This window comes from Cryptomeria japonica, chromosome 2 (genome assembly GCF_030272615.1).
Source record: "Cryptomeria japonica chromosome 2, Sugi_1.0, whole genome shotgun sequence".
NCBI lineage: Eukaryota > Viridiplantae > Streptophyta > Pinopsida > Cupressales > Cupressaceae > Cryptomeria > Cryptomeria japonica.
The window spans coordinates 154131665-154159344 of NC_081406.1; the positions used below are offsets into that span (position 1 = coordinate 154131665).

Below are 27680 nucleotides of genomic sequence, written 5' to 3' on the forward strand. Positions count from 1 at the left end.
AGTTGACTCCCAGCTGCCATGCACGATTTTTTGGGAAAAGGAAGAGACAAAATGTCCTTGCATGGAATGGATTATATATTGTCCATTTACAGTATTCTGCATCTTCAATATCCTATATTTGATGTGTATGGTAATGCAATCAATTGTAAACTTTATTGGAAGGTGATGTTGCCTCTAGGGTTTATAACTAAATACAAAGCAAATATAGACCTGAAGCTTAAACGAAACTAGATTGCCTCATAATCCAGTAAAAAGACAAGAAAGCAACTAAATGATAGTTTCATGAAGAGGCAAGAGACAAATATTTAGCTAGGAGGAGGTATCTCAAAGCACAGGTACAGATATGATATGGTGAATGCAGAGCTCATTTCAACTCAAAGGTTAATTTTAACACAATCAGTTAAAGCATAAAGCTTGCTCCAGGTGTTCAAGCAACTACATTAATGTGGGCCCAAAACAGGGAATTAGCCAGGTGAAAGTCCAAAGTTAATTCATGCAGAGCTCATTTCAACTGAACCACTAATTTTAACATGATCCGTTATAACATAAAACATGTTCCTGATGTTCAAGTGACTACATTAATGTGGGCCCAAAACAGAGAATTAGCCAGGTGAAAGTCCAGAGTTAATTTTGACAAAACGCATACCCCTCAACAAAGAATTTTAAGACAGTTCAATTGCTAAGTTTATTAGTGTACTTTCCCATGCATTCTAGATGCAAATTGAAAGTGTCAACCAAATTATCAAATAAAAAAAAACTCGTGCTATATTGAAGCACTGGTGAGCATCATAAACTATTCAAATAAAAAGTACTGTTTGCTGATGATCTTCAATAAAGGAAAGTGAAATATTTGGTTTCCCTTGATAAATGAGCCTTTTAAAGCTACAAACATGGGATATACAGAAACTTATCGGCATTCAATTGGTAGAAACCTGATATGCCAAATAGTACCATTTAAAATAATAAAAGAAGCCTTTGTATCTTAAAAAATATGAGAGGAGCATTTAACCATTGATGCTATGGAGATCTGCCTTTACTTTGCAAAGATAGCAATAGATCCATCCGTCTGAGATGTATAAATTTCAGTGCAAGTCCTTGTATTCCATTTGATGCCTGTAGACAGCTCATTTGAAGGCAATGGTCTTAAACACAATGAGGAAGATGAGCTGTTAATGCTCGTAGTTGATCCTGAAGATGAGTGTCTTGATGTTGCATCATCAACCATAGGGTTGCTACTTTCAAGCTCCAAGCAAAACAATCTATCTTCAGTAGTACAGGCAACTGTATTATTCATTGGAATGCTAGCCATGTTGAAGATTGGCTTCTCATTGGGAATGACTGACATAAATGGTGAAGCACTGTAGCGAATATCATGTAGCTGAAAGGTTCCATCTTGGCTGCTGCTGCACATTGTTGTTCCATCCAACATTTCTATACATGTAATACGATCCTTTTGACCCTTTTGACGGTATTCTCTAACAGGGTTGCAGGGCTCTGCTTTCATATCCCAAAGCCGAATATAGCCATCAGAAGAACCCGTAATGAGAGAACAAAATGAGTTAAGATGCATACATGAAATGGGGGAATCATGAGCCTGCCACATTGTCTTTGGTGGCACTATTACTGATGGAGATTCTGACACAGATGAGAGATCGTAAACATGTATATTTTTGTCAAATGCTGCAGCTACAGAGTTACCAAACGCACCTCCCAAGTGATGCAAGGATGCTAAGTGAAGCATTTTGAGTCTATATGAACTTTTCTTTGTACATAGAGATACATCTTCACAAGGAATGCGAATCATGCCCTGTAAATTCAATATCTTCTAACAATGAAGGAAACCTTAACCTTACAAATTTTGAATATCATGAATGATCAAAGCGGCTTCAAGAAATATGCTTCAATGTACCTCGTATTTGAAAATCGCGGGACCACCAAGGGTATGCTTTGTGATGCACAGGGCATTTCTTTTAGGATCAGGACAAAAGGCACACAAGAATTTGGCATCCATATCCACAACCATATCTTCCATGACAAACTTAGTCTTTTGGGAGCTCTTGAACTGGACAAAAATGCAAATTAATAACTGATCACTCTTTTAGGAAAAACAATCCACGCAAACATTATCAACAGGAAAATTATGAGAATATTAAGCTATCCATAACCAGAAAGTAGAAAGTGATTTTGTCATGAAAATTCAATGCAGGTAAAAACTAGCCTGAATCACCATGAGAAATTCAAAAGGTATGAGAAAGAACAAGAATGCCATAACTAAGACAGAACCTGGAGAGAGGGTTCTGATACACTGCTTCTGGATGTGCACTGCCACAGATTCAAACACTCCTCAGACGAGCTTATAAGCCATCCTGAACTGTCATCAGAATTGTTACTAAAATCTTCAAAATAAGGCAGATAACACATTGCAGTTATGGTTTTCCTGTTGTGCTTGATTGCATGCGTTGGATGCTGTCTTCTCCATGTACTTGATTTCTCTGGAATTCGCACCGAAGTATTGACACCTGTCCGATCTTCCCCCTTTCACAACCATCAGGAATATCACATTTGCAAGTGTCATATCAGTTTTCAGTTCAAATGAGGTGAAAAACTAACATTTTCCAGTTGGACAACTAATTGCAGATAAAAAACATGCTTATCTTTATATCTCTTATACAATCACTTCCTAAAGCATAAGATGGGCAGGTCGTAATGCATCATTTTAAAAACATGAAACATTGACAGATAGAGAATAAATTAATAATTGATGTAGTTTGAACCTATCCTTGTGCTTCCTATAGGAACTGTCAAAAAATTGTTAAAAGTACATGAAGCTCTCACGAATAAAATGAAAATGGTTTTGAAATGGACCATGACTTTATTTGACACCTTCAAGATGGCCTGGTGAGCCACAGTCATTTAGGGTTTTATTTCCACAGTAATTTGGGCATGGAATATGAGAATAGGAGAATAGAACGAGAAAATGTTTTCAAAAAGGTATATCTTCTTGCTTGTTTTGTAGGCATTTTGTGAAAGGACTAAATTATAAAGTATAGCTTTGTGTTTCTAATATTAATCACATAACTTATGTTTTCTATTTTTATGCAAGAAGTTAGAAAGACAATCATGAAGTATATATATCTGTGTTTCTTAAGGAAATCCCATTCCTAATGCAATTCCCATTTTGATTTAATCAATTGTAGAGGACAAAACAGGAAGGAGTTAAAGCATGATCCTAAGAGATTAAAAATGTTGAACGGTAAACAATAATTTGTCCAGTTTGAACTTTAAAACTACCCTCGTGCTTACTTTAGAACAAGCATGTTTTTGAAATGGACTGTAATTTATTTGATTCGGAAACCTTTCAAATAAGACAGCCTTCTCATTTTAACTTGGATCGGCTTGCCAATATCATCTAGGTATTGAGTTCTACACAATAATTTAAGCCTGAAACATGAGGACCATAGATTAAAATGAAACTCCACTCGAAAAAGAAGATCTTGTTTTGTAGAATTTTAAGGCAAGAAAGACTTGTCTACTGACTTATTTTGGTCTTCTCACTGTCATCTAAGTTTTCAATTTAAACGGGATTTGTAATGCCTATTTTCTAATTTGATTGTGGGCTAACCCTACAGTGATTTTGATCTTGACTGTATAGAGAGTATTAGGACCACCTGCATTCCAGGGCATTCCCCCAACCGTTATTGAAAGTCCTTTTTAGGGAGAGTCTAGCAGTCCCACCACTGCTTTTCTGATAAATACACAGTATTTTGTTATGTTCTACTGCTGATTTTTAAAAAAGCAGTGGTTCCATTTGCATTCTTCCTTTACCTCCAAGGGTACTTCCAATGGCTAGCTTCCATACTTTTAGGTTTCTTGGTTCCTTGTCATCTGTATTTAGAAGATTCCAACACCTATATGGTATATGCACTCCCTTTCTAACTGATAGTGTACTTATATAATAGAAAATTAACAATTATCATAATCTTACTATCTTATTTGTCAATCTACAACCTCTCTTTGCACACTACAACTATCTACTATAAGATTTTGAATCGCTTTAGCAATCTACTATGGGATCTTCATCTTGTGCAGGATTCTGTCTTTCTACTTTACCCCATTTCTATAGACATTTGGTCAAGGGAGTGCTAGATGCTTGCCTCAGATTGCAGATTCCTTTCTCCTAACATACTGTCCCAAAAGCTTGCAACTATTGGAAATTGATTAGTAGTCTTTGTACTTTCCTACCAGTTATGAGAGCCCTTAAATTAGTAGAGTGAAAATTTCTACTGCTGATTGATATATTGCACATTGAGGATTTGATATATTATAAATTTTATAAATAGTCTCAGGCATATCAAATCTGCATTAAAGATTCCATATCTTTCATTCACATGGTTCATGTGAGAATTGAAAAGTCTTCAGTGTTACACTTTCTTTTGTATTAAAAACTCAGTTACCAGGTTCGCCTGTTTTGGGGCCCAACGCGAACCGGGTCCGGATCCACGTTGGGTTCGCCAAGGGTCCGGCCAGGGTTCACCATTTTGACTGTGGGTTCGTCTTGGGTTCGCCATTTTGACCCAGGATGAATGGCGAACCCAAGACGAACCCACAGTCAAAATGGTGAATCCTGGCCGAACCCAGGCAAACCCAGGCGCGGACCCAGGCGAACCCACAGGCTGGGCCAGTCAAGTCACCAAAAAGTGACATTTTTATGTTAAAAAACTAATTGTTTTTTGCCTTTTTCGGGCCAATAACACTAATCTGCCCTTGCTAATTGGCATTTGGCATTGATCAATGATGAAGTAGCATACTATTAAATGTATTTAGATTTGTAATTTTGTATATTTCTTTAAATTTTTACATATAATGTGTATATATATATATGCATGTACGGACGAACCCAAAAGGCAAAAAAAAAATTTCCCGAACCCACGAACTGGGTTCGCATCTCCGAACCCGATCCCGAACCCGAACCGGTAACTTAGATTAAAAGTATAAAAATATTAGTTAGATTTGGATACTTTACTATTAATCATTTGCTGCAAATAGAATAGAATATATTGTTGTTACTTGTATGTACACCCATCCAAACCCCAACCTAGCTCTTATGGTGAGAGTCATGCACATCCATTAGAACGGTAGGTAATCACTATTCTTCATGCTGAAACAGAAATGGTTTCTGCCAGCTACAAGATTCTATTCTATATCAGAACATTAGTAATGTCTTTGATTAGTTACAATTCAAATATGACTATTTTTTGGAACCTTGCCATTTACCATACAACACATATACTTCAATACAAAAGACATTAGCAAAAAAATATTTACAAAGATAAACATGTTCTCGTGCAAAAGACTAAAAATATGGTATCTGCTTAGAAAGTAAGAATATAGTCATTTTAAAGTGGCTTGAGTCTCCCAAAGCTAAGCAAGGATGCAAGGGCAGCATCCAATGGTCTCTCTCAAAAAAAAATTGAATTCAAGAAGCAGGGCTTTAGGCAGGAACCTCCCTAGAAGACAATGCATGTGAATCCCTTAGTATTGAAGTGGAGGAAACAAGGTGAAAGCAATGACAAATCATGGGTTGCAGAATCTCTAATGAATATGAAGATATTACTGTTCACAGAAAAGGGGAACCTTTGCGTCTACAAAAAGAGAAAGGACCTACTCAGAGAAGGAGGAGAAAGTAGTTGGCAATAAGGTGTCAGATCAGTATAACGGATTAGGAAGCTCATAGGAGTTAATAGTAATACCCCAGAGATATCAATGGATTCAAAGATGGTACATTGCAGGGTTCTCTTGGGAACCTCTGAAGGGGGGTGTAAAGAAATTTGTGGCCAAATGTTTGATATGCCAACAAAATAAAGGAAAAACAGTGAAGACTCCAAGCCTCTTACAATCATTAGGCATACTTGCAAAATGTTGAGAGGAAATATCAATGGACTTCATTATCCAATTGCAAAAGTCAAATAACCTTAGATGTGATTTTAGTGGTTATAGATAGACTCATTGAGTATGCACATTTATCTACACTCTCTCATCCATTTAAAGCCAGTACTGTGCAAAAGTAATCATGGAAAAGGTTCAAAAACCCCATTGTGTTCCCAAAATCATTGTCAAGGATCATGACCCTATCTTCAAACCTTTTGGACAAACTTATTTGCAGCATGCGGTACAAAACTAGCACAAAGCTCATCTTATCAACCACAATCAGATGGCCAAACAAAAATTGGGAACAAATGTTTGGAAGGATAAACATGTTGCTTTGCCTTCTATTGGCACCCAATTTGACTAGTCCAAATTGTTCGAGTTGTGGCCCCCTTATGCATTGTGACCTCATTATCCCCATCATATATGACTGATCTGAAAAGTCTTTGTGTGGATCTTGTTTGATCATGTTTCCATAAGTGTTCTCCTTCAACCCCCATATGCCTATCATGTGCTAGAAGTTGCAAAGGTCCCAAAAAATTCTTCGTGTGGAGATTCTCTCAAAGTTTCAGAGTTTACCATCCTAGCATACATTTTCCCCATCCCCAGCTCTTTCCTTTGTTCATGTTGAAGTTTCAGGCTTTCTCTTATTGACATGCTTTTCCTCATACCCCCGCACTTCGATACTCCACACAAAGCCATTTTACAAAGGCACGATTTCAGCTATCCTTTATGACATGAGTTCCATGGTATCCTTAATTCCCAATTTTCAACATTTCCTTCTTTTTTATTATCGGAGTCAAAGATGCAGGGATATCCCTACCGCTATGCCTTGGGCATGAGTTATAATTTTTTCCTAACTGCCAATCCCTAACATTATCCACTATATTTCTTTATCCAGTTCCCAAGTTCGGACCTATCTCTACTTGCATGCCTTGTGGGATGAATTCCCTGGTATCCCCAATCCTCAACTCCTGATATTTCCTTTCATATATCTTTTCAGAGTCAATGATGCAGAGATACTCTTATATGTTTGCTTCAGGCATAAGGTATGGTGTGTCTCCAACCTCCAATCTCTAACAAGTGATATGGTTACGAGGTATCCCTAACACCCAATCCCCAAAACTCCCACATTTTGCATTGTTCATCTTTATCTACCTCCCTACACAACCCAAGTCACCATTAATGACTAGAATTGATGCTGCAACTACTCCAAAGGAATTTTTCCTGCATAGAAAATGTTTTCCATCTCAACTATGCAGATTCAAACGTACTTTCAATAGTGGAGGATGAAGATGACCCATGTCATCATTAATGTAGTGGTTGAGATTCAACTCCCAATGGTCCTTGCACCTACTCTAGATCCCTCATTTGGCAAATTTTGTGGGATCTAAGCTCACCTTGCACACCACATCATTGATTATCAGTTCCTCCTCGATACCTGAAAACAAAGCACCAGATATGCTTCATTTTTCTGAAAAAAAGGTTAATCATTTTGTGTTTCCACATTTCTAAAAGCGTGAAGGAGATTCTAGGCTTTCGACTCCTACATGTCTAGTGGCCATTAGAGCAACATCTTTTGTAAATCTCAAGGAGAATAATACTGTAAATGATTCTTGAAACTGAATGTTCCCACAACTCCATTTGTGTATCTTCAAAGAAATTCTAGCTTAGGGTTTCCTCTTGCCACATGTGTTGATATGAATGTAATAGATATTTGTTGAATGTTGCAGCATTCTAATACACTACAAGCTTTTTTATGATGATTTAGTTGTTTCATTTGGATTTCTGCAATCTAGGAATGGATTACTAAGTACGTTGAGTTGCTTGATATCATTATTTGTGGTGTATGTATTTGCACAACGCACAGTCCTTTTGATTTCTTTGTGTTGTTTCTCATGGTGTGTCGTGATTTTACAACCCAATGAAAATGCACTAGTTCTGGAAGTGATGATCCACTATATGCTTAAAACAAAGACATCTTTTAGTGGTGGATTAGGAATAGGAAGTAATTTGTATGCACTTCATGATTTAGCATTATAACCAAAGAAAATGTTCTCAATGATCCTTAAATTTTTATCATCCTAGAGATTCATGTTGTGCATGCCCACATCTTGTTATGCAGTGATGTGCTTATCATCTTAATAGACGTTATAGAAATAGGTTAGCCCCTAGCCTAGTGACAATTTTTGGGGTCAGGCATACACCGGGTACTATTGCAACATTTCATCCATTTGTCTATCTTCAATTGTGTTTAATTCTATTTAGATACCTCTAGGGAAGCCCCTTGGGTTTAAAGTTGAAGGCCTTACCCTAATTTTACTGTTTGACACCCCTAGCACTCAAAAAGAGGCTTACCTTTAGGGATTTGGAAACCAACAACTCTAAACACCAACACCTTCACCAAACAAACACAATGATCAAAATGGCTTTCATTGGCAGAGTGGTGCTATAACACATCAACAAAGATGACTTCATGTGAGGCTCTTTATGGATAAAACACACTATCTACTAATTATTTACAAGTTCATCCCAAAGCTCATGCTATAGAGGATCGTATTCAACACCAACAAGAAATACTTCAAATCCTTAAGGAAAATTTAATTGTGGATTAAAATAGGATGAAACAAGCAGATCAACACCACAATGAGAGGCATTTTGCGGGAGGAGATTGTGTATTCCTTTGGTTGCAACCTTACAAACGAATGTCACTTAAGCAACATAAGAACATCAAGCTTGGACACAAATTTTATGGTCCCTATAATGTTCTCCACTAGAACGGCAATGTAGCTTATGTGTTGGAACTTCCACTGTTTTACAAAATTCATCCTATATTTCATGTCTCTTGCCTATAGAAAGTAGTAGGAGACAAGCTTCTAATCCAATAATAATTGCTTGAATTAGATGAAGAGAAGTTTATTTTGGAACTTGAGGTAGTTATAGAGAAACAAATGAAGCAATTGTAAAACTAGCCCATTTCTGAATTCCTAATCAAGTGGAAGAATCTATCAGCTGAAGATGCAACATGGGAAGATAAGTCATAGAAAAACATCCAAAGTTGCTAAGCATTGACAACAACACTTTCTTAAGGGGATGGGCATGTAATACCCTTAATATTCATCTTCCTAAGTGTAATATGTTTAATCACTTGTGGCACACTTAATCTTAATATTTTCATTTATTAGCTCTATTTATTCATTAGGCCAACCTAATTAAGATGAAGGTGTGTGTCCCTACCTAATTATATCCATAAATGAGGAAGTGAAAATCTCTTCCAAACCATCATAATTTGCAAGATTAAATTCATATACTCATATTTTGATTATTGCAGGCCACCTCCTCGAAGTGGTTTGTATTTTATTGATTATTGCCTTTATTTCCAAGAAATATATCAACACTATTGGACACCAAAGTTGTATTCTTAAAAAGTCCAAGGGGTTGAGCTTGATTGGTTAAAACATTGGGTTCTCACTGTGGAGACCCAAGTTCAATTCCCAATAAGGACATCTAAAATGAATTCTAAGCTGTGACTCTTGGCCTTCCATAAAAATGGGGAAGGTCTAGGGTCAATCTAATCAAACATAATAATAATAATAATTCAAAATATTGTGGCTTCGGCCTATTACCTACCAAACAAAAAAAAAAAAAACTTGTATTCTTAAAAAAATAGATGGAAGTAGGGATATTCCATGGGGGTGTAACAAGGTGGAAACTAAATTTAACATCATGTTTTATGACAAGAGTCCTAATGTATAGAAAGATGATGCTTGTTTTGCATGACCACATTCTTATGTGTTGTAAGGACATTTCATTGCTCGGAAATTCACGCCATAGTTGACACAAATATTCTCAAATTGATGCCTACAACAAAGAAGTGCGTGTCTGAACATTTTGCCACTTTGAGTGTCAATCAGAAGACAACAGCATCAACTTATATGATCTGGATATACGTGCTAGTGATGTATTATGATGTCACAATGTATGAAAGTGATAGTCATAGAACTATAAGTCATATATATGAATTGTAAAACATAAATATATCATGAAGGAAGCAGTGACAGAAGATATGCAAGAGTCCTGTCACAAGGCCTAAACTGCAATATATTGCATGAAGATTCTTATTTATGGTTGGGTGCAATTAGGAAATTCTGTAATTGTCGTGAGACTCTAGCTTGTGGGCAACTCAAAACAGTTTACATCACAGCAGTATTTGTTTTTGGTGCTTGTAGAGTATTATTCCTAGGGAAGAATTTGCTTGAAACTGATAAACAACTGGTAGATTCAGGAGTTGCATTCACTGTGATGATTCAATCTCTATTTTGCTTTCCAATTGTGGATTATTCATCCATGGCGTTTTATTTTCTGATTGTGCTTGTTATGCTGTTTTTTTATAAACATATTGGCCAGAGATTCATTCACTGATTTAAGATGTATATACACTTGAGGCCAGTACCAGAACAGGGTGCAGAATTAGTGCCAGTTGGAAAACTTCATAACAGAGTAACACCCTTCACACAAAGAAGAACAGCACTGGCAACAGACTTGGCAAGCAGCAAAGCACCTTCAACACCAACTTATATGATGAATTATGTCATGTGATAATGCTAAATTTATAATTGCCAAACATAACCAAAGGTTGTGATGCATAAACTAATGTGATCCCTGACACCTTTTAATATAAGCGCTAAAGAAAATTAACTCAACATAACCAAGTTATAATCTTGAATACAGTATGAGATGTTTGACATATGCATAAATGACCTGACTAAGTTCTTGTATTCTATAAAATGTATATTGTACTCTGTTAAGGAGAGTGATTATTTAGGATAGCCAGAAAATGTAAAAAAGGTGTTAATTACCATGGGAGTTTGCTTGGAATCAAACAACAGATAGGAATGCCTTCTATACAACAAAGGATATTTTCTAAAATTTGAACAGTTTCCATATGGTCCTATGTACTAAGACAATAGACACTACATCGGCATGAATTTTGTTGAATGTAGGTTTTCAGCCAACCATAAATACACTTTGCCCTTGGTGTTTTCCTTTTAGCCTGCACTTTTTCAAGTTTTTTGAAGCTTGGTTATTGCAAGAATTCCTTGGGCTGTCACAGCCATTGCTAGTTCAATGACTACACCACGAGGGCAAATCCAACTCTGATCATACATGAGCAGCTTGACTTGAATAATTGAATTTAAACAGAATGAAGCGGCAGTTCGTAAGTTTTAACTGTTTTACTGATTAGCAAAGATAATTCTTACATTTAACCATATAATATAATACTAATACTATTGATTGCTTAGTTTCCTTATTCCAGGGTAGTTTTGGAATTGCTTTGTCTGCTTGCAAAAAAGAACAGTATGATGCATGGCACCTCATGATCTAAGCCATAAAAACATTCATATGGCCTCAGCTGAACCTATATTTACCATTAGGAGTTTTCCAGTACTAATCACATTTTGGTTGGTTGTGCTGGATGTTTTGGGATTAAATAAGCAAAACCCAGTAATTTTGAAAGATAATTAAAACAAAGAGAATGAAATCTAGAAAAATTGTTTATCTTTATTATTTTTGGAGAATATGTTAAACATGAATACAAGAAAAGTTGGCCAATTGTTTCAAGAACTGCACAGCCTTGCAGTGAAAAAGAAAAAGGAGAAAGCAAACGGGAGTGTATGTAACATGGAATTAAGTTCCAGGCATTTCATTGTTTAAAGAATTTAAACCTTTAGGCCAACAGAGCCTCTGCAAATATCGGCAAATATTGATGCACAAGCAGGAAATATCTGTGTTAGTTTTCTACAATTTAAGGCTACCTGCCTTTGCATTTGGTAAGGATTTTCTTTTTAAGATAAAAGGTGGACAGCCACCTATAATTTATTTATAAAAAGTATTGATGACAGAGAAAAAAGCCATTACAACATATACACAGAAGCACCACTCCATGGAGGAGCAGATGAAAAATAACCCATCAAGGTGAGCTAACATGGAAATCTTAAGCCAATTTGCAAAAGGACCATAAGTATCATGAAACAGTAGGAAACAGAAGCAGACAGACAACAATAGCAAGAGGCAAAACAGGAGCAGCAGACTATGTCAAATCTTTTCAAGATGAGGACAGCAGAGGAGAATGAGAAACATGCCCAAGAAGAAAGTGGATGGCATGGAAAAATTTCTTCACCTGTGCACACAAGATTTGGCCAAGCTCTAAACTGGGTGAGTTAACCACACCTTCCAGTATACCCACATTATCGTTTTGCAGACCATTAATCATTGCACTGTAAACACAAATTATAGCAGGGTCTTCTTTTACTTCTTTGAAAGTTAACAAGCCACCAGTAGGTGCAGAGCCCAGTGAAAGGTCGTGCTTAGAAGACAGTTCAAAATGAGTCCTCTAAAAGCAAATATGGTTGGATATACTCAAATGCCAGATTTCTAAGCAAGAGCAGGTCTTGCAAGAGGTCCATAATGTTGGAAAGAAACATGGGGAGGACCTCAGAGTACTGAAACACTTGAGAAAATTTGAGGAGAAATTTAAAAATTCACCAAGTTGTGAATCGCTTCCTCCACTAAATCACACTCAATAGAAAAGATGAACAAAAGCTTTATGGGGTCATTTTTTCCTGGCTCTGTGGGTTCCCAACTATGCAGTGGCAGATAGAAGCCTGGCTATCCTTCATTATTGTGTCTCTGAAAGTGAAAAGAAATGGATTGTGAACTAGCAAGGCAATAAAAGAAGGCATATAAGGCGTGCACAATAGCCAAGTCATGAAACAGGCACATAATTGATTAAGGCACAGGCCGGAGCTTAACTGAACATGAGGGAAGTGGTCAGCCAACTAGGGTTCACACACGTGGAGGATAGGGATGATGCATAGGATGTCAACCAAGTAAACACAATGAATTGCCAACTACAAGAAAGCCATGTAAAGGAGGATTTTAGTCCCTCCTTAAGGGGATATGAGAGGAATTGTTACCAAATTGGTCCCCTAATATTGTCTTTTCCAGTTAGACAGAAAGCAACCTAGATGAGCAGGAAAACTCTTTCTTATTTTCTTTATTTCCTTCCCTGTAGCAATGATCACATTCAAAATAATCAAAGCACTGTAGAAGAACCCAGATCTCTTGAAGCATGATTTGGATTTTCTAGTTTGATATGCTCTTGTTTTTAACTGTGTTTATAATGAGCACAGAATCTCCTCCTATTTGAATTCTTTTGAAATTTCCTAATTTGGTTTGAGATAATCCCAAGAAGGCTTCTGCTTCATTGTTGGTACCTTTTGATATTTACGGCCAAGGCCTTTAGCATTTGTCCTTCACCATTTCTGATGACACAGCCAGCTCATAAAACACCAAGGCCACCTCAAGAAGCACCATCAAAATTTAACAGAACCAAAGAAGATGGTGGAGGTTACCCATTAATAAAATTTCTGTTAATGGAAACTTTACAGGCAAGGATGGAGCCCTAGGAAGGGGGGGATTTGAGGAAGTTCCATTATTTAAGAATATAATCATCCCATGAAGAGAATTTTCTATTAGGATAGGCATTTTGCATTACACTCAACATAACTACTCCTGAGATTGCTCTTTCCATTGTGTGGGTTACCTTTATAAAACTCAAGGAAGTTTCCCTCAAGATCCTGTTATTACATTCAAGCTAGATATGCCATATAAGCAAGAAGGGACAAGTAAGTCAGATACAGTGAAAGTGTAGTCTATAAAAAGATTTGGCCATGAATGGAAAAGATGCTAGAGAAAATTAGGGAGGGGGTCATACCAGTTCAATTTAGAGGATAATCATCTCCAGCAGTTGAAAGTGAAAGGGTAGTTAAGGAGTAAATGGTCAAAATCTTCTAACTCGGAGGCACAAAGGACACAATTGAAAGGAGGAGAGAACCTTATTTACCAATCTTTTGCTTGTTAGGATTTTGTTGTTTAGAGCTAGCCAATCAAAAACCCCTACTTTTGGGAGGCAAGCATTACACCAACAAAGAAGAGAGGGCCAAGTGTCAGTCGGAGTGGAATTGGTGAGAACAAAATATCCTTGCTTTACTAATTAGAGTCCTGACTTTAATGGGATCCAAGAAAGTTCATCTTTTTGGAGAGGAGAAAATTTTGCTTTTTGTAAGAATCCTTGTTAGCAAAATTTTATGATTTCAGGGGTTTTGGCCATGGCAAAGACTTTTCCACTTAATTGAAAAGGAGAGAGGCTCTGCTTGAGAAACTAAATAATATCTGAATTTCTCCCCAAAACTATTTCAAGAAGGGTTTAGTTTCCTGTAGTTCTACTAAATTGTCCAGAGGTGGATAACCATTCTATTAGTCTTCCAGTAGAGAGTTATCTTCCTATTGCAAATAATCCATGAGAGGTGGGGATGATTACATCTTTGTACTTGACTATGAAAATCCACATTGAAGAACCATAAGGAGGGTTTGCAATAATGAAAATTCTTTGGCTCTCCAAAGAGTCTAGATATTTTGGCATTTTGCTTGTGTTATATTACACCACTCAGAGTTTGGTTTTGCATACATGTTCCATGCTAGTTTTGCTCCTAGGGCCAAATTCTGAGCCTCCAAATTATTAATAATAGCTCCAACTTGCGTTTTTTCTCTGTGCATCTTATTCCAAGAAATTAATGCAATATTTTTTCTTTTTCTCACCTGCCACTCCATAGGAAGTTGCAGGACATTTTCAGTCGATCTGTTATGCTTCCTCTAGGGACTTTTAGGACTAACATCATGTAGATAAAGATAGCAGACAAGACCGCTTTTATCATGGTTAGTCTGCCATAGTTGCCAACCATCTCCCTCCCTTTCCAAGAGGTTAGCTTCTTCTAGACCAACACAACAATATTTTTCTAGTAATCTTGTTTGCCATTTCCTGAAAAGAAAGGGATCCCTAGGTACTGACAAGGAAGGAGACCCAGCATGAAACCTAAAAGAGAGGATTTTTTTATTTTTATTTTTTTCAACAAGGTATTAGGAAAGAAGATTTAAGACTTACAAGGGTTAATCTTTTGATGGTGTAGGAGCACCCAGGCCAACAAGTAATCAGCACCACCAAAAAATTTGTTTTCAGCTTGTTTGCTTCCGCAGTTTAGTTTTAGTTTTGTTCAATGGTCTCTGGCATCTCTCTCAATTTTACAAGAGTTTCATATTCGTCAATGCCTAACCTCTTAAACCTTTGCACTTTAAAAAACGATGATAGGAGATTCACGATAGAGTCAGCTCTACATTGTTCCTCTCCCCTGTATAGAAATGGATTACAGAATAATCTCCCATTTATGCTGTGAAGCTTGTTGAATTGTATGCAAAGAGAGCACGGAAGACAAAATTCCTGTGCTAGAAAGTTAAAAGGGAGAAAGGACGTAAACCTTATTTCTGTACATATGCCAAGTGGAAAAGATATACATAAAACTTAAAAAGCTAATAACAATTGAGAAATTTTCTCAGTGGTTGTAGCTGCGATTGCTCTGCTGACATGTATGCAAAATGTAGAAGCATGGACAAGGCAGTTAACTGTTTGACAGAATACCTCAAAGTGGTGTTTCATAGATTGCGATGATGGCAGGATGCAAAGCATGGATTTTTGAAAAGGCTTTATAAACTTTCAAGCAACTGAAATTCGCAGGCATTTAGCCAAATTTTGCGACCTTTATCAATGGCCTGGAGCAAGGTGTGGATATTCATCAAAAGGAAGACTTTAGAAACTGTCCAAAGGAAGAGATAAAAGAGGTATCGGTTAGAAGCATAATGTTCAATCATCAAACAGCCAACTGATTAGTTTAATCTGCCAAGTCAAGCAGCAAGCAATGACATAAAAGGCAAGTGTTCTCGTTAATTCAGCCAAGAGAAGAGGAAAGGAAATCGAATTGCCAAGAGACAAAAGGGCATCTATTGGGATGGTCCAAGAATATGAATCGATATACAGAGTAATGTGATATAAAATGAGGGAGGCACGGTGGGAAGTGAGTGGCAGTGGTCCAAGAAGGCAATAGAAGAGCTGCGAAGTGGTGTGGGCTGTGAAGTGTAAAGGGCCTTGATTGAGCAAGCATCGGCCCATTAAAGTAAAGATCGGCCTGTGAGGCTGAGATCATTCCAAGATAGGAGAATTTGGAATCTAGTCTGGAGGCATAGAGCTGGAGGCGCCCACAAGGATTGGTTAGAGGAAATGGTTTGCAGAGATAGAGTGAGGCTGTGGAAAGGCCATGAATGTAATTTTGTTTGCAGATTGCAACCTAAGTGTTATTTAGCAGAGAGTATCTGTTTTGCATTATGTGTTTTTGAGTTTCTGAATTGCAGAGAGAAAGGGTTTTTTTTTGTTCTGTCTTGCATCATTTGACCTGAGGCAAAGCAATAATCTTCTAAACCTCTCTTGATTGATTTGGCTTCCGGATAGGTAGATTTATCAAAGAAACTAGTGATTGAGGCAAGGAAACAGGAAATAGAAATACCTTTCCAAGTTTGTTGTGAATTCTCAAACAAAATAGACCTGCTAAGAGCTTCAACCATGATGATAAAAAGGAAATGAGAGGTAGCATCTCCTTGTCTTAAACCTTGAGATGACTTGAAGAATCCACTTGTGCTGCCATTTAGAAGAATGGAAAAAATTGACTCTTGAGATGCAAGAGAGAATCCATTTGCACCATTGGATGGAAAAGTCCAATTTTGTAAAGACCTGTAGAAGAAAGTTACACTTTACTCTGTCATATGTTTTCATCATATCTAATTCAATAACCATTGCAGAAGAATTTTTATCATGAACAGAGTGTAACACCTCATGAGCAATTAGAGCTCCTTCCAATGTTTCCCTACCTGGAGTAAAACCACGTTGATCTTCTGAGATAATAAGGTGGGTGATAGAAGCCAATCTAGCTAATAATGCTTTTTGAGAAAATGTTGTAAATAATGTTGCATAAGGAAATGGGTTTGAAATCAACAAAGGATGAGGGAATGTGAATTTTGGGGATCAAGGCTAGAAAGGTGACATTCAATTCTTTTAGGATATTTTTGTGCTTTCTTCTTCTTCCACTTCTTTGCCAATAAGTAACAACATTTTTTATAGAATAAGGCAGAAAAACCATCCAGTTTGGAGCTTTCTCGCTTGGGAAGGAAAAGTCCACAATGTGTATCTCTTCAAGAGAGAATTCAGATAAACACATTTTGCTTTGTTCTTCTGAAATTAAAGATGGAATGTTCTCCAATATATGATTTGGAAAACAGTCTTGTTGGTCTTGGTGTTTAGAGAGAAAACTTTGACAGAAAGAGAGCTTCTTTTTTAATGTTTGATTGATCGAGAAGGAGCCTCCTTTGGAAAGAATTTAGTGACAATATACTAGTGCATTGTCTCCTCCACTTAGTTGATACATAAAAGAATTTTGTATTTCTATCACCCTCGCTAGGCGTTGTTAGGTCCCGGAGACAACTGAGAGGGGGGGTGTGAATCAATTGTCTAATAAATTCAAATCAAAAACTTATTAACCAACTTACTACTTAATATTAGTAAACCAGTTTAGTATGCCGGTAGACAATGATAACAGTAAATTGCTATACCGGTAAGAATTAATGCATGAAACATAAACACAAAGTCATCCACAACACATGACACCAATATTTGTACGTGGAAACCCTGTAAGGGGAAAAACCACGGTGGGAAACCTTACCCACAATCAGATGATACTACTGCAGATAGTAAGTGTACAAAAAGGGGTTTGCACATGCAGAAAGGCCAACAACCTAAAGCTCACTGCTCAATCACAAATGGGAGTCACACTGACTACAGTTGGATGGTTAAATCCAATAAGAATGTACTGCACAAAATCGCATCTTCATATGCTGAATTCAGTACCGATGTAATGCTGATATGCTTCTACAAAAACCTAACTTCTCCTTCAAATGATGTCTTCGTGTATGCCTCTGCTTTATCTCGCATATACCTTCACTCAAATCTTTTTCGCATTCCACACTTGATCTTACAAATAAGTAAGATCTTACATTTATACCATACCCTAAGACCAATTTTAGTAGGTTGGCTCTACAAGATATTACAATAAAAACATTTTACAAATAATATAATATCCGATGCAATAACCGATTAATCATGTCGGCTTAATGCATTTACAACAATAATAAATCATCTCCATAGCGTGCCATGCTGATCTGGAAAAGATAAACCTGCCAGTGTAACCCTAGATAACCTAGACCTATTTGCCGGTAAAAGCAAATATGCAAATATGAATATACCAATGATTATTACTTCAAAATAAAGTGTCCACATGATGTCTTCGACATTACCAAGTGTCTTCCATGTCATTCCAAGTACCGGTGAACATTATATCCTGCCGGTTAATCATATACCAGTAGTTGTTGCACAGATTACTGCTTGCTGGTGAATGTTGCTGGATCTCCAAAGTAGGTGTATTTAGTAGGTGTTGACATCAATGACAAAACCATACCAAAATACCAACAATCTCCCCCTTTGGCATTGATGGCAACACAAGATGGAAAAACCATCACAGTGCCAAAACAGAAATGCCAAAAACTAACAATCTCCATATCTCCCCTGGGAGTAACAATCTTCCATACCAATTTCTTCTTAAATGTGTTTTTCAAAATCTCTCCCCTAAAATCTCTTTTACCAAAAAGATAATGTGTTTTTCCATAGATATCTCTCCCCCTTTGACATCAAATGCCAAAGTCAGAAAAGGTTAAGTTCATACAAAATACCAACCAATTCAATATACCAACTACTCCCCCTTTGGAGTAGCTTCCTCATCAAATACCGAAATAAAGATTTGTCCATCTAATTCTGCCGGTTGATGACAATCATCAACTGTCTAAGTCTCTACCGGTTGAGCAGTAGGTGCCGATTGATCTTCTGTTATAGCAACAAAGACCCATCCATTGTCTGTTGGATCCTCATCAGAATCATCAGTCACACCTTCATCAGCAATGTAACAAGATTTATCTTTGTTTTTCTTAAATCTGTATCTCTGATATTCAGGATTAGGCTTGTATGTTCTTCTAGCTTCTTCTCTTAGTCTAGCATGTCTATCAGGGCATCTTGAAGCCATATGACCAATCTTATTGCAGTTAAAACATTTAAAGGGTGCTTTACCTTCATACTTACTTCCAATTGGACCTTTTGGCATTTTTCTTGCAAATAGTGCTTCAAGTTCTTCAAGCTCTTCATTCTCCTTCCTGGTTTCTTCAAGTTCTCTTGCATAAAAGGCTCTCCAGTCTGATTTGTCAAAAGATGGAGCAGATGATATTGATGCTTTGAAGGCCAAATCAGTCTTTATAGTTGCAACAGGACCAAATTCCTCAATTTCAAAAGCTGAAAGTTTTCCAATCAATGTATCCCTAGTTACTGATGTATTAGGCATTGTTCTTAACTCATTTATAGCAGTAACCTTCATTTTATATGCCGGTGGCAAACCTCTTAAGATTTTTGAAACAATCTCATCCTCACTCAAGGTTCCTCCACAACATTTGATACCCAAAACAATTTCATTTACTCTTTCCATAAAAGCAAAAATCCTTTCATCTTCCATTTTCAGATGTTCATACCTGACTCGGAAGCTTTCAAGTTTTGCAATTTTGACTGTGGAATCTCCTTCATTCAGTGTTTCCAAATGATCCCAAATAGCTTCAGCAGTAGACCTATCTGATAATCCCATGATTTGTTGATCTGATAATGCGCTCAAGAGTGCTTCTCTTGCTTTGCAATCATTTTCTTCATCTTTGGCTAAAGTAGTTGGAGCAATTTGACCAGCTACAGCAGCAGTATAACCATTCTTAGTAACTTCCCAAATGTCTTTACCAGTGAACCACGGGGACGCGTCCCCCCCATTTTTGGGCGCGTCCCCCCGTCAGAGACGTCTCGGGGACGCGGGGACGGGGACGCGACGTCCCCCGCCGTCCCGCCACCGCCACCCAAACTCCGCCGGGACGGGGAGACGTCCCCGACGCGGAGACGTCTGGGCGTCTCCTGGGGGACGTCTGGGCGTCTCCGTGGGAGACGCCTGGGCGTCCCCCCGTCCCTCGAGAGACGCCCAGACGTCTCTCGAGGGACGGGGGGACGCCCAGGCGTCTCCCGCGTTCGCACGGGATAAAAAGCGCAGTTTTCATTTTTTTTTAAAATTTTTATGACATGTGCTTTTTGGGGGGGGTTAAGGGGTAACCCTAATTGGACGTGGGCCCCACCCCACCCCCCAAAACAACACAAAAACATGTTTAGTTTGGATTTCACTCTCATTATGCAAAACTGATTTTTTTTCCAGCAGCTTGAAGAGGAGGAACAGCTTGAAGAAGATTGATTGAAGAGGTGAGAAAAGTGACTACAAGTGTGATAGGAGCTAGAAGAAGCAAGAAGAAGAGGAAGAAGAAGATTCTTCTACATTTTGGAGAGATTTTTCAAGCACAAGGTAGGGTTTTTCAACTTCTTCTTGTTTTTTTTTTGTTTTACTTTCTGATTTTCATTGTTCTATGTCATTTTTGGTTTTTTTAATTTTTTTTCCCTATTCATCTTAAGACTCAAAATGAGGTTTGATGTTGAATCTTGAGGGCAAAATGATTCATCATTTTGCCCTCAAGATTCAACATCAAATCTCATTTTGAGATGAATAGGAAAAAAAATTTTAAAATTTAAAAATATATTGTTAAACAAGGCTGATTTTATTTTTATTTTTATTTTTATTTTGTGAAATGCAGTGTCAATTTGAAAATTTCACAATGAGCTCCCAAGGCACGAGTCAAGATAACATGGAAATCCATTCTCATAGTGAGAATGATTCAGAATATGAACCTGAAAATGAGGGGGGTGACCATGGGGCTGATCCTGGAGCCCAATCTAGTTCTATGGCAAGTGCAGCAGCTAGTACAGGTTGCCCTTCAGAGTTGTTGGCACCATATGCTAGGGGTCATTTTGATCCTAAGTCTCCTCTAAAACAGTTTGCTTCACAAATATCAGTACAAGGCACTGCATCACATTCAAGTGGGGGAACAAGGAAGTGGAAGTGCAATATTTGTGACAGAGAATGGTTCGGTAGCATTAGCAGGGTGAATGCACACTTTCTATTTTGGAGAGGAAAAGGCGTGAAACATTGTAAGTTTTTGGAGGAACCCAAAAATATACAGTACAGAATTGAGTTTAACAGGCTTTGGGGGGTTCCAGATGACACAAATATTTCAATGCCTACTACTTTGTCTGCTAGGGCATCACTTCACGACAGCCGGAATGTGCCAGTGCCACATACTTATCATGCTTCGCAGGCGGGAGGAATGATGTTTGGATCTCCATCTACTTCCACTTCTACTGTTGCCAGGACTGGGAAACGTAAGTTGCATACACCACAGAGCAACCCCATTGCTGATATGTTTAATGTGCAGCTGAGAGATGAGATAGATGAATCCATTGGCAATTTCTTCTTTGCCAATGGCATTCCATTTCATGTTTCACGGTCTCCTTATTATAGGAAGATGATAGATATGGTGGCCAAGGGAGGACCATCTTATGTGCCACCAGGGGAGACGAAAATGAGGACCTCGATCTTGGATAAAAGCTATTCCAAGATCAATATTTTGATGGAGAAGATGAAGGCATGTTGGGTGGCATTGGGGTGCAGCATAGTTATGGATGGGTGGACGAACATTAGCCATCGTCCACTCATCAACATCATGGTCACATGTGCAGAGGGCCCATACTTCCTTAGAGCAGTTGATTGTACAGGGCATCGTAAAGATGCTGATTTCCAGTTTCAGGTCCTCAGGGAGGCTATTGAGGAGGTTGGGCCACAAAATGTGGTCCAAGTAGTGACAGATGCAGCATATGTGTGTAGAGCAGCAGGGAGACTCGTTGAGGCAGCCTATAGACACATTTGGTGGACCCCATGTTGTGTGCATGCCATGAACAATGCACTCAAGGACATGGGGAAGATTGACTGGATTAGAGGAGTGGTCACCGATGCGAGAGATGTGCAGATGTTTATCTGCAACCACCACATTTCACATGCACTATTCAGGACCTTCGCGAAGAAGGAGTTCTTGAAACCAGTTGAGACTAGATATGCATCCTATTTCATTCTCTTGGAGAGAATGATTGAGTTGCAAGAGGCATTGCAACTCATGGTTATGACTAATGAGTGGAATAGGTGGGCTGAGGCCAAGACAGAGCAGGGGAGAAGGGTGAAGGAGATAGTGAAGAGTGATGTGTTTTGGACTGATACGAAATACATTGTCTCCATCATTTCTCCAGTATTCCAGGTGATCAGATATGGGGATGGGGATGCACCTAACCTTGGAGAGGTGTATGAGTGCATTGACTCTATGCTTGGCCAGATGAGGGCTGCTGTGCGAGTGAAGGACCCCTCTCTAGCATTCTACAATGAGCAAATCCGGCCTATCATTCAGAGTAGATGGGACAAGTTGAACACTCCTTTGCATATGGCTGCCTTTGCCTTGAATCCTAAGTGGTACAAGGCTAGACCGGGTAGAACGACACCGATTGAGGATGATGAGGTGAAGGCAGGTTTCTTTAGGTGCATAGAGAAGATGTTTGATTCCAGAGATGCCGGCACAATACGCACTGAGTGGGGAAGATTTGCCACTCTTAGAGGTTATTCAGATGCAGCAAAGATGGATATAGACATTATGGCACAGGAGGACCCACTTTTGTGGTGGAAATGTCATGGCCCGAAATCTTTGACCACCACTCTAGCCATCCGTCTGCTATCCCAGGTTTCCAGTTCTTCAGCTGCTGAGAGGAACTGGTCTACATATAGCTTCATCCACTCTCTTAAGAGGAACAGACTTACCTCTAAGAGAGCAGAGAAGCTTGTGGCTGTACATAGTGCTTTGCGTCTCATTGACCGCAAGACACTTATGTACAAGGAGAGTCCAGCGGCACGATGGGATGTAGAGCCAGAGGAGCCTTCACAGATTGATGAGGATGATCCTACCACTTCAGATGCAGGGCTAGTTGGTGTGAGCTTGAGGGACCTTGATCCTCAGGAGTCCAGCAGTTCCAGTGAGGAGGAGTTTGCAGATGATTAGAGGCCTCCATTAGCTACAGTTTGAGTTTTCACTTTTCAGTTTTGTCATTTTGTATTTGACTCGTCTCTTTTGTAATGCTATTGCTACACGTATTTGTATTTGGCTACTCATTGTAATGATGAATCATGTAATCATCTTTATTATTATAGACTTTGCAATGGCATCAGATATTCATATTTTTCGTTTTCCTTTTTCGATATTCATATGATAGAAATGAGAAATCTCCAATTTGACAATTTCATTTGTCAAATTTTATTTACTTTTAGTTTTAGCAATTAGCAATTAGTTACGTATCACTAATCTAAGTAATCTTGGTATTTCCTATAGTTTCATTTGAAATCTAATTCTTATACTGTTATACTGTTATACATCTTTTCAAAACTAGTTTTTCAAGTACTATATGTATATATATGAGCACCACCACCCCGCCACCCCCCCGCCGCCGTCCCCCCGCCGTCCCCAAATTTAGGCCCTTGGTCCCCCCGTCCCCGAGACGCGTCCCCCTCGTCCCCCCGTCCCCCCATCCCGAACGCCCGTGGAACACTGGTCTTTACCGATGCAATTCAGATGTGTCTCCATTCTGATCTTCCATATCCCATAGTTGGTTCCGTCAAGTTTAGGACTATCCTTCCTGAAATAATTAGTAGACATTGGATCTCCTCAAGTTGTTAAACTTCTGCAAAAAGAGGACTAAGCTCTGATACCAATTGTTAGGTCCCGGAGACAACTGAGAGGGCGGGGGGGTGAATCAGTTGTCTAATAAATTCAAATCAAAAACTTATTAACCAACTTAATACTTAATACTGGTAAACCAGTTTAGTATGCCGGTAGATAGTGATAACAGTAAATTGCTATACCGGTAAGAATTAATGCATGAAACATAAACACAAAGTCATCCACAACACATGACACCAATATTTGTACGTGGAAACCCTGTAAGGGGAAAAACCACGGTGGGAAACCTTACCCACAATCAGATGATACTACTGCAGATAGTAAGTGTACAAAAAGGGGTTTGCACATGCAGAAAGGCCAACAGCCTAGAGCTCACTGCTCAATCACAAATGGGAGTCACACTGACTACAGTTGGATGGTTAAATCCAATAAGAATGTACTACACAAAATCGCATCTTCATATGCTGAATTCAATACCGGTGTAATGCTGATATGCTTCTACAAAAACCTAACTTCTCCTTCAAATGATGTCTTCGTGTATGCCTCTGCTTTATCTCGCATATACCTTCACTCAAATCTTTTTCGCATTCCACACTTGATCTTACAAATAAGATCTTACATTTATACCATACCCTAAGACCAATTTTAGTAGGTCGACTCTACAAGATATTACAATAAAAACATTTTACAAATAATATAATATCCGATGCAATAACCGATTAATCATGTCGGCTTAATGCATTTACAACAATAATAAATCATCTCCATAGCGTGCCATGCTGATCTGGAAAAGATAAACCTGCCAGTGTAACCCTAGATAACCTGGACCTATTTGCCAGTAAAAGCAAATATGCAAATATGAATATACCAATGATTATTACTTCAAAATAAAGTGTCCACATGATGTCTTCGACATTACCAAGTGTCTTCCATGTCATTCCAGGTACCGGTGAACATTATATCCTGCCGGTTAGTCATATACCAATAACTGTTGCACAGATCACTGCTTGCCGATGAATGTTGCTGGATCTCCAAAGTAGGTGTATTTAGTAGGTGTTGACATCAATGACAAAACCATACCAAAATACCAATAGGCGTAATCTCCCTGGAGTTTTGTCACCAATATATTCTTCCCTCTGCAGAATTTCCTGTAGGGCTTCTTTGAATTTTTTTATTCCCATTCAAAGCAGTCCCTATTCATGCCTTTTTGGATAATGAGGTCATTTAAATCAGACAGTTGCTTCTCTAGATATTTTACTCCGCAAAAAAGTTCTCAAAATGGATGTTACATTTTCTGATCTCTGTTTTCACAAATTTAAGCTTCTTACAATACTGATACATCCTAGAGCCCTTAAAGAAAGGAGTTTTTTTCCACCATTGGTGAAGAAGAAGAGGAAATTTTGATCCCTGAACCACAAGTCTCAACTGCAAATACTTGGGAACTAATGTTCAAAAATATCTAGAGAGATAGGGAAGTGATCTGACCCCGAAAAGGCAGCTATACTCAAAGAGAAGCTACGAGAATCTGTTAACCAATTTGCAGTAAAAAGGAATCTATCCAGGGAAATCTTAATAACAAAAAATGTAGGAAATTCCAGCACAGCAATGTCTAGCGATAAGGCAGAAGCAGTTGCCATGATAACAAACTATCCTCAAAACCCACTGAGTTTGCTCCCTTGCTGATTATGTGACTGGGTATTTGAACAGACCACTACCAGACAATCCCAGCTTCAATTCCTGGATGGATTTCGGTAATGGATATCCCTTAGGTGTGACTTCCTAGTCAAAAGGTTTCCCATGTTTGATTGTGTGCTATCTGTGTAGCTTTTCCCTATTTGCCTGACGAAAAATCAAAATTTGTTGGGAGTGCAACTGTGATAACAGACTTGGATATCATGGAAAATACGCAAACTGCTTATCAAATCACAAAAAAGAAGGGAAATCATCGAACCAGTTAAACTGCCCAGAAATACAGAATTTATTTAAATGCATGAATTCTCCTTGAAAATACAGAAATACAAATTTACACGAGTACACAAACCCCCACCAAGAAAAATCTGAGCAAGGAAACAGGTAAAAACTTGGGTGGGAATAGTTTACAAGTAAAGAATAGTTAATGAATCTTGCTATTCCAAAGCAAATACAAGTGTTATTGGATACTCTTTCACAAAAAGAATAGAATTTACTACTGAACGGAGATTTCAGCAGGTAAACATTTTTAATCTATTTGAATTTGGGATATGTTGAATAATGAATTTTCGATGGACAAAGCAGATAAGCTCTCTTAAGCTCCGATGTGGGTATATTACCCAAAATGACAGCAGAAAAATCTACCATGCAGGATATACCAAAATCTTAATTGTAAAAAGTTTACTCTAGTAGGTTGTGGAGAATATGAAGGTGTTTAACATCAAAATGGCTAAGATTTAAATCTAAAATAATGTTGAGACTAATGTAGCCCACTAGTCAAAAAGAATCTATTGATCAAGCTAATTGAAAGAACCTAAAATGGTTTTAGGCCCAGTTCACGTCTCGTCCAGCCATGCTCCGGGTACGAATGCTGCATAAGCCGAACTATGAAGAGTCGCCTTCATCACTATTTAAATTAGAACTTAGATTTTTTGACTTGGTAAATCGTGTGTGAGGATAAAGAATATATTTACTGCCGTGTGAGGTGAGCAAGAAACACTTGGTAAATTCAAAATTGTAAACATGGGACGAGCTCCATTGTACAGCAAACTCTTACAGCACAACCTGGTCACTTGTTACTGGAGTTACAGATGCCTTCAAGAATCCCCATTGCCATTCCAAAATAACTCTTGGACCGAAAATTGTCGGCTTAATTTTTTATGAATCTTGTTAAAAAGTGGTCAATTGCAAAGTGAAAATATACAGCCATTATCACATAAGACAGTTTGAAATGCCAAAGTTTCGCATACCTGATCCCTGGAGCCCTTTGCAGCCGGGGAATTGAGCTCCGGTTCCTCCACAAGCTCCTGACTTATTTTCCCACTGATGTTAGGTTGCACTAGTTGAGTCTTGACCTGACTTATATTCCCTGTGATGTTAGGTTGCTCTAGTTGAATCTTGGCCAAGTTAATATCAGACCCAGAAACAGCACCTTGATTTTCAGAGAGCCCATGGGTGCTACAACTGCTAACATTTACACGAGGTTGCTCTAGTTGAGTCTTGGCCAAGTTTATATCAGACCCAGAAACAGCACCTTGATTTTCAGAGAGCTCATGGGTGCTACAACTGCTAACATTTAGACGACGCAAATCTTGAATTGGGGGACAATGTGATGTAGAGGACGTAGGAGTGGAAGCGTGTGAAGCAAACGGAGAAGAACAAGCCTTCTTTGTTCCAATAGGCGAAGGGATTGATTTAGGAATTGAAATACTATACGGAGAAACAGGCCCACTGAAAAAAGATTGGCTTAAAGAAGTGGGTATGTTGGCAATGCTTTGGTAATGAGAAGAGGGAATGTTAGAAGTGCTTTGGAACGAAGGACTTTGTACAGGGGAAATGCTTTGTAAATAAGTGGGTATATAGTCTGTTCTAAAATGTTGCAGCAAATCAGGCAATTCTGCAGTAGGCGCATTTATTGTAGAAGATGGGGGAGGTGATTGGTGCGTTTGCAGGTATTCGAGAAAATATTTCAGTAGCTCGTCTGTTTCAGACAATTCACGTATGTTTAGTTCAATAGATACCCTGTGATGAGTACTGTTAGCAAGCTCTGATTCTTGAGGAAACTGCACATTACCCATGTCTTTCTTTTATTCCTTGTTTATAAATTCCCAAAAACCTCTGTGAGATTAAAGACCAAACCAAAAATATTTGCTTTCTCCAAAAGAATTCGTTGAGTACCGATGTTTGCACCAAATCCTCACCGGCTATTCCGATTTAACAGCCAAACAAAACAATTCTTTCCAGGACTGATTTCCTCCTGCATATTTAAATTATTTGAATTTGTATAACCAGGTGTAATCCGAAGGGCAATCGTTTCGGCTAATACTTTTAGCGGTAAA

At 38.3% G+C, this 27680-nt stretch overlaps 2 protein-coding genes across 3 annotated transcripts; one reads left to right on the plus strand and one right to left on the minus strand.

The window, feature by feature from the left end:
- Positions 1–624: 624 nt before the first annotated feature.
- Positions 625–27680, minus strand: LOC131071380 (uncharacterized). 2 transcript variants are annotated; one of them, XM_058007197.2, is made up of 4 exons: positions 26592–27680; positions 2284–2535; positions 1910–2062; positions 625–1807 (listed from the first exon to the last, which is right to left on the minus strand). In XM_058007197.2, exons 1-4 carry the CDS (start codon positions 27417–27419, stop codon positions 1034–1036), a joined length of 2007 nt encoding a protein of 668 aa, XP_057863180.2. In that variant the 5' UTR covers positions 27420–27680; the 3' UTR covers positions 625–1033. The 2 variants fall into 2 exon arrangements, with proteins under 2 accessions (XP_057863180.2, XP_057863179.2); XM_058007196.2 differs by having other exon boundaries at positions 625–1822.
- Positions 20086–23177, plus strand: LOC131873605 (uncharacterized). Its single transcript, XM_059216481.1, has 2 exons — positions 20086–20351; positions 20638–23177. The coding sequence occupies exon 2, from the start codon at positions 20659–20661 to the stop codon at positions 22975–22977; it is 2319 nt and encodes a 772-aa protein (XP_059072464.1). The 5' UTR covers positions 20086–20351; positions 20638–20658; the 3' UTR covers positions 22978–23177.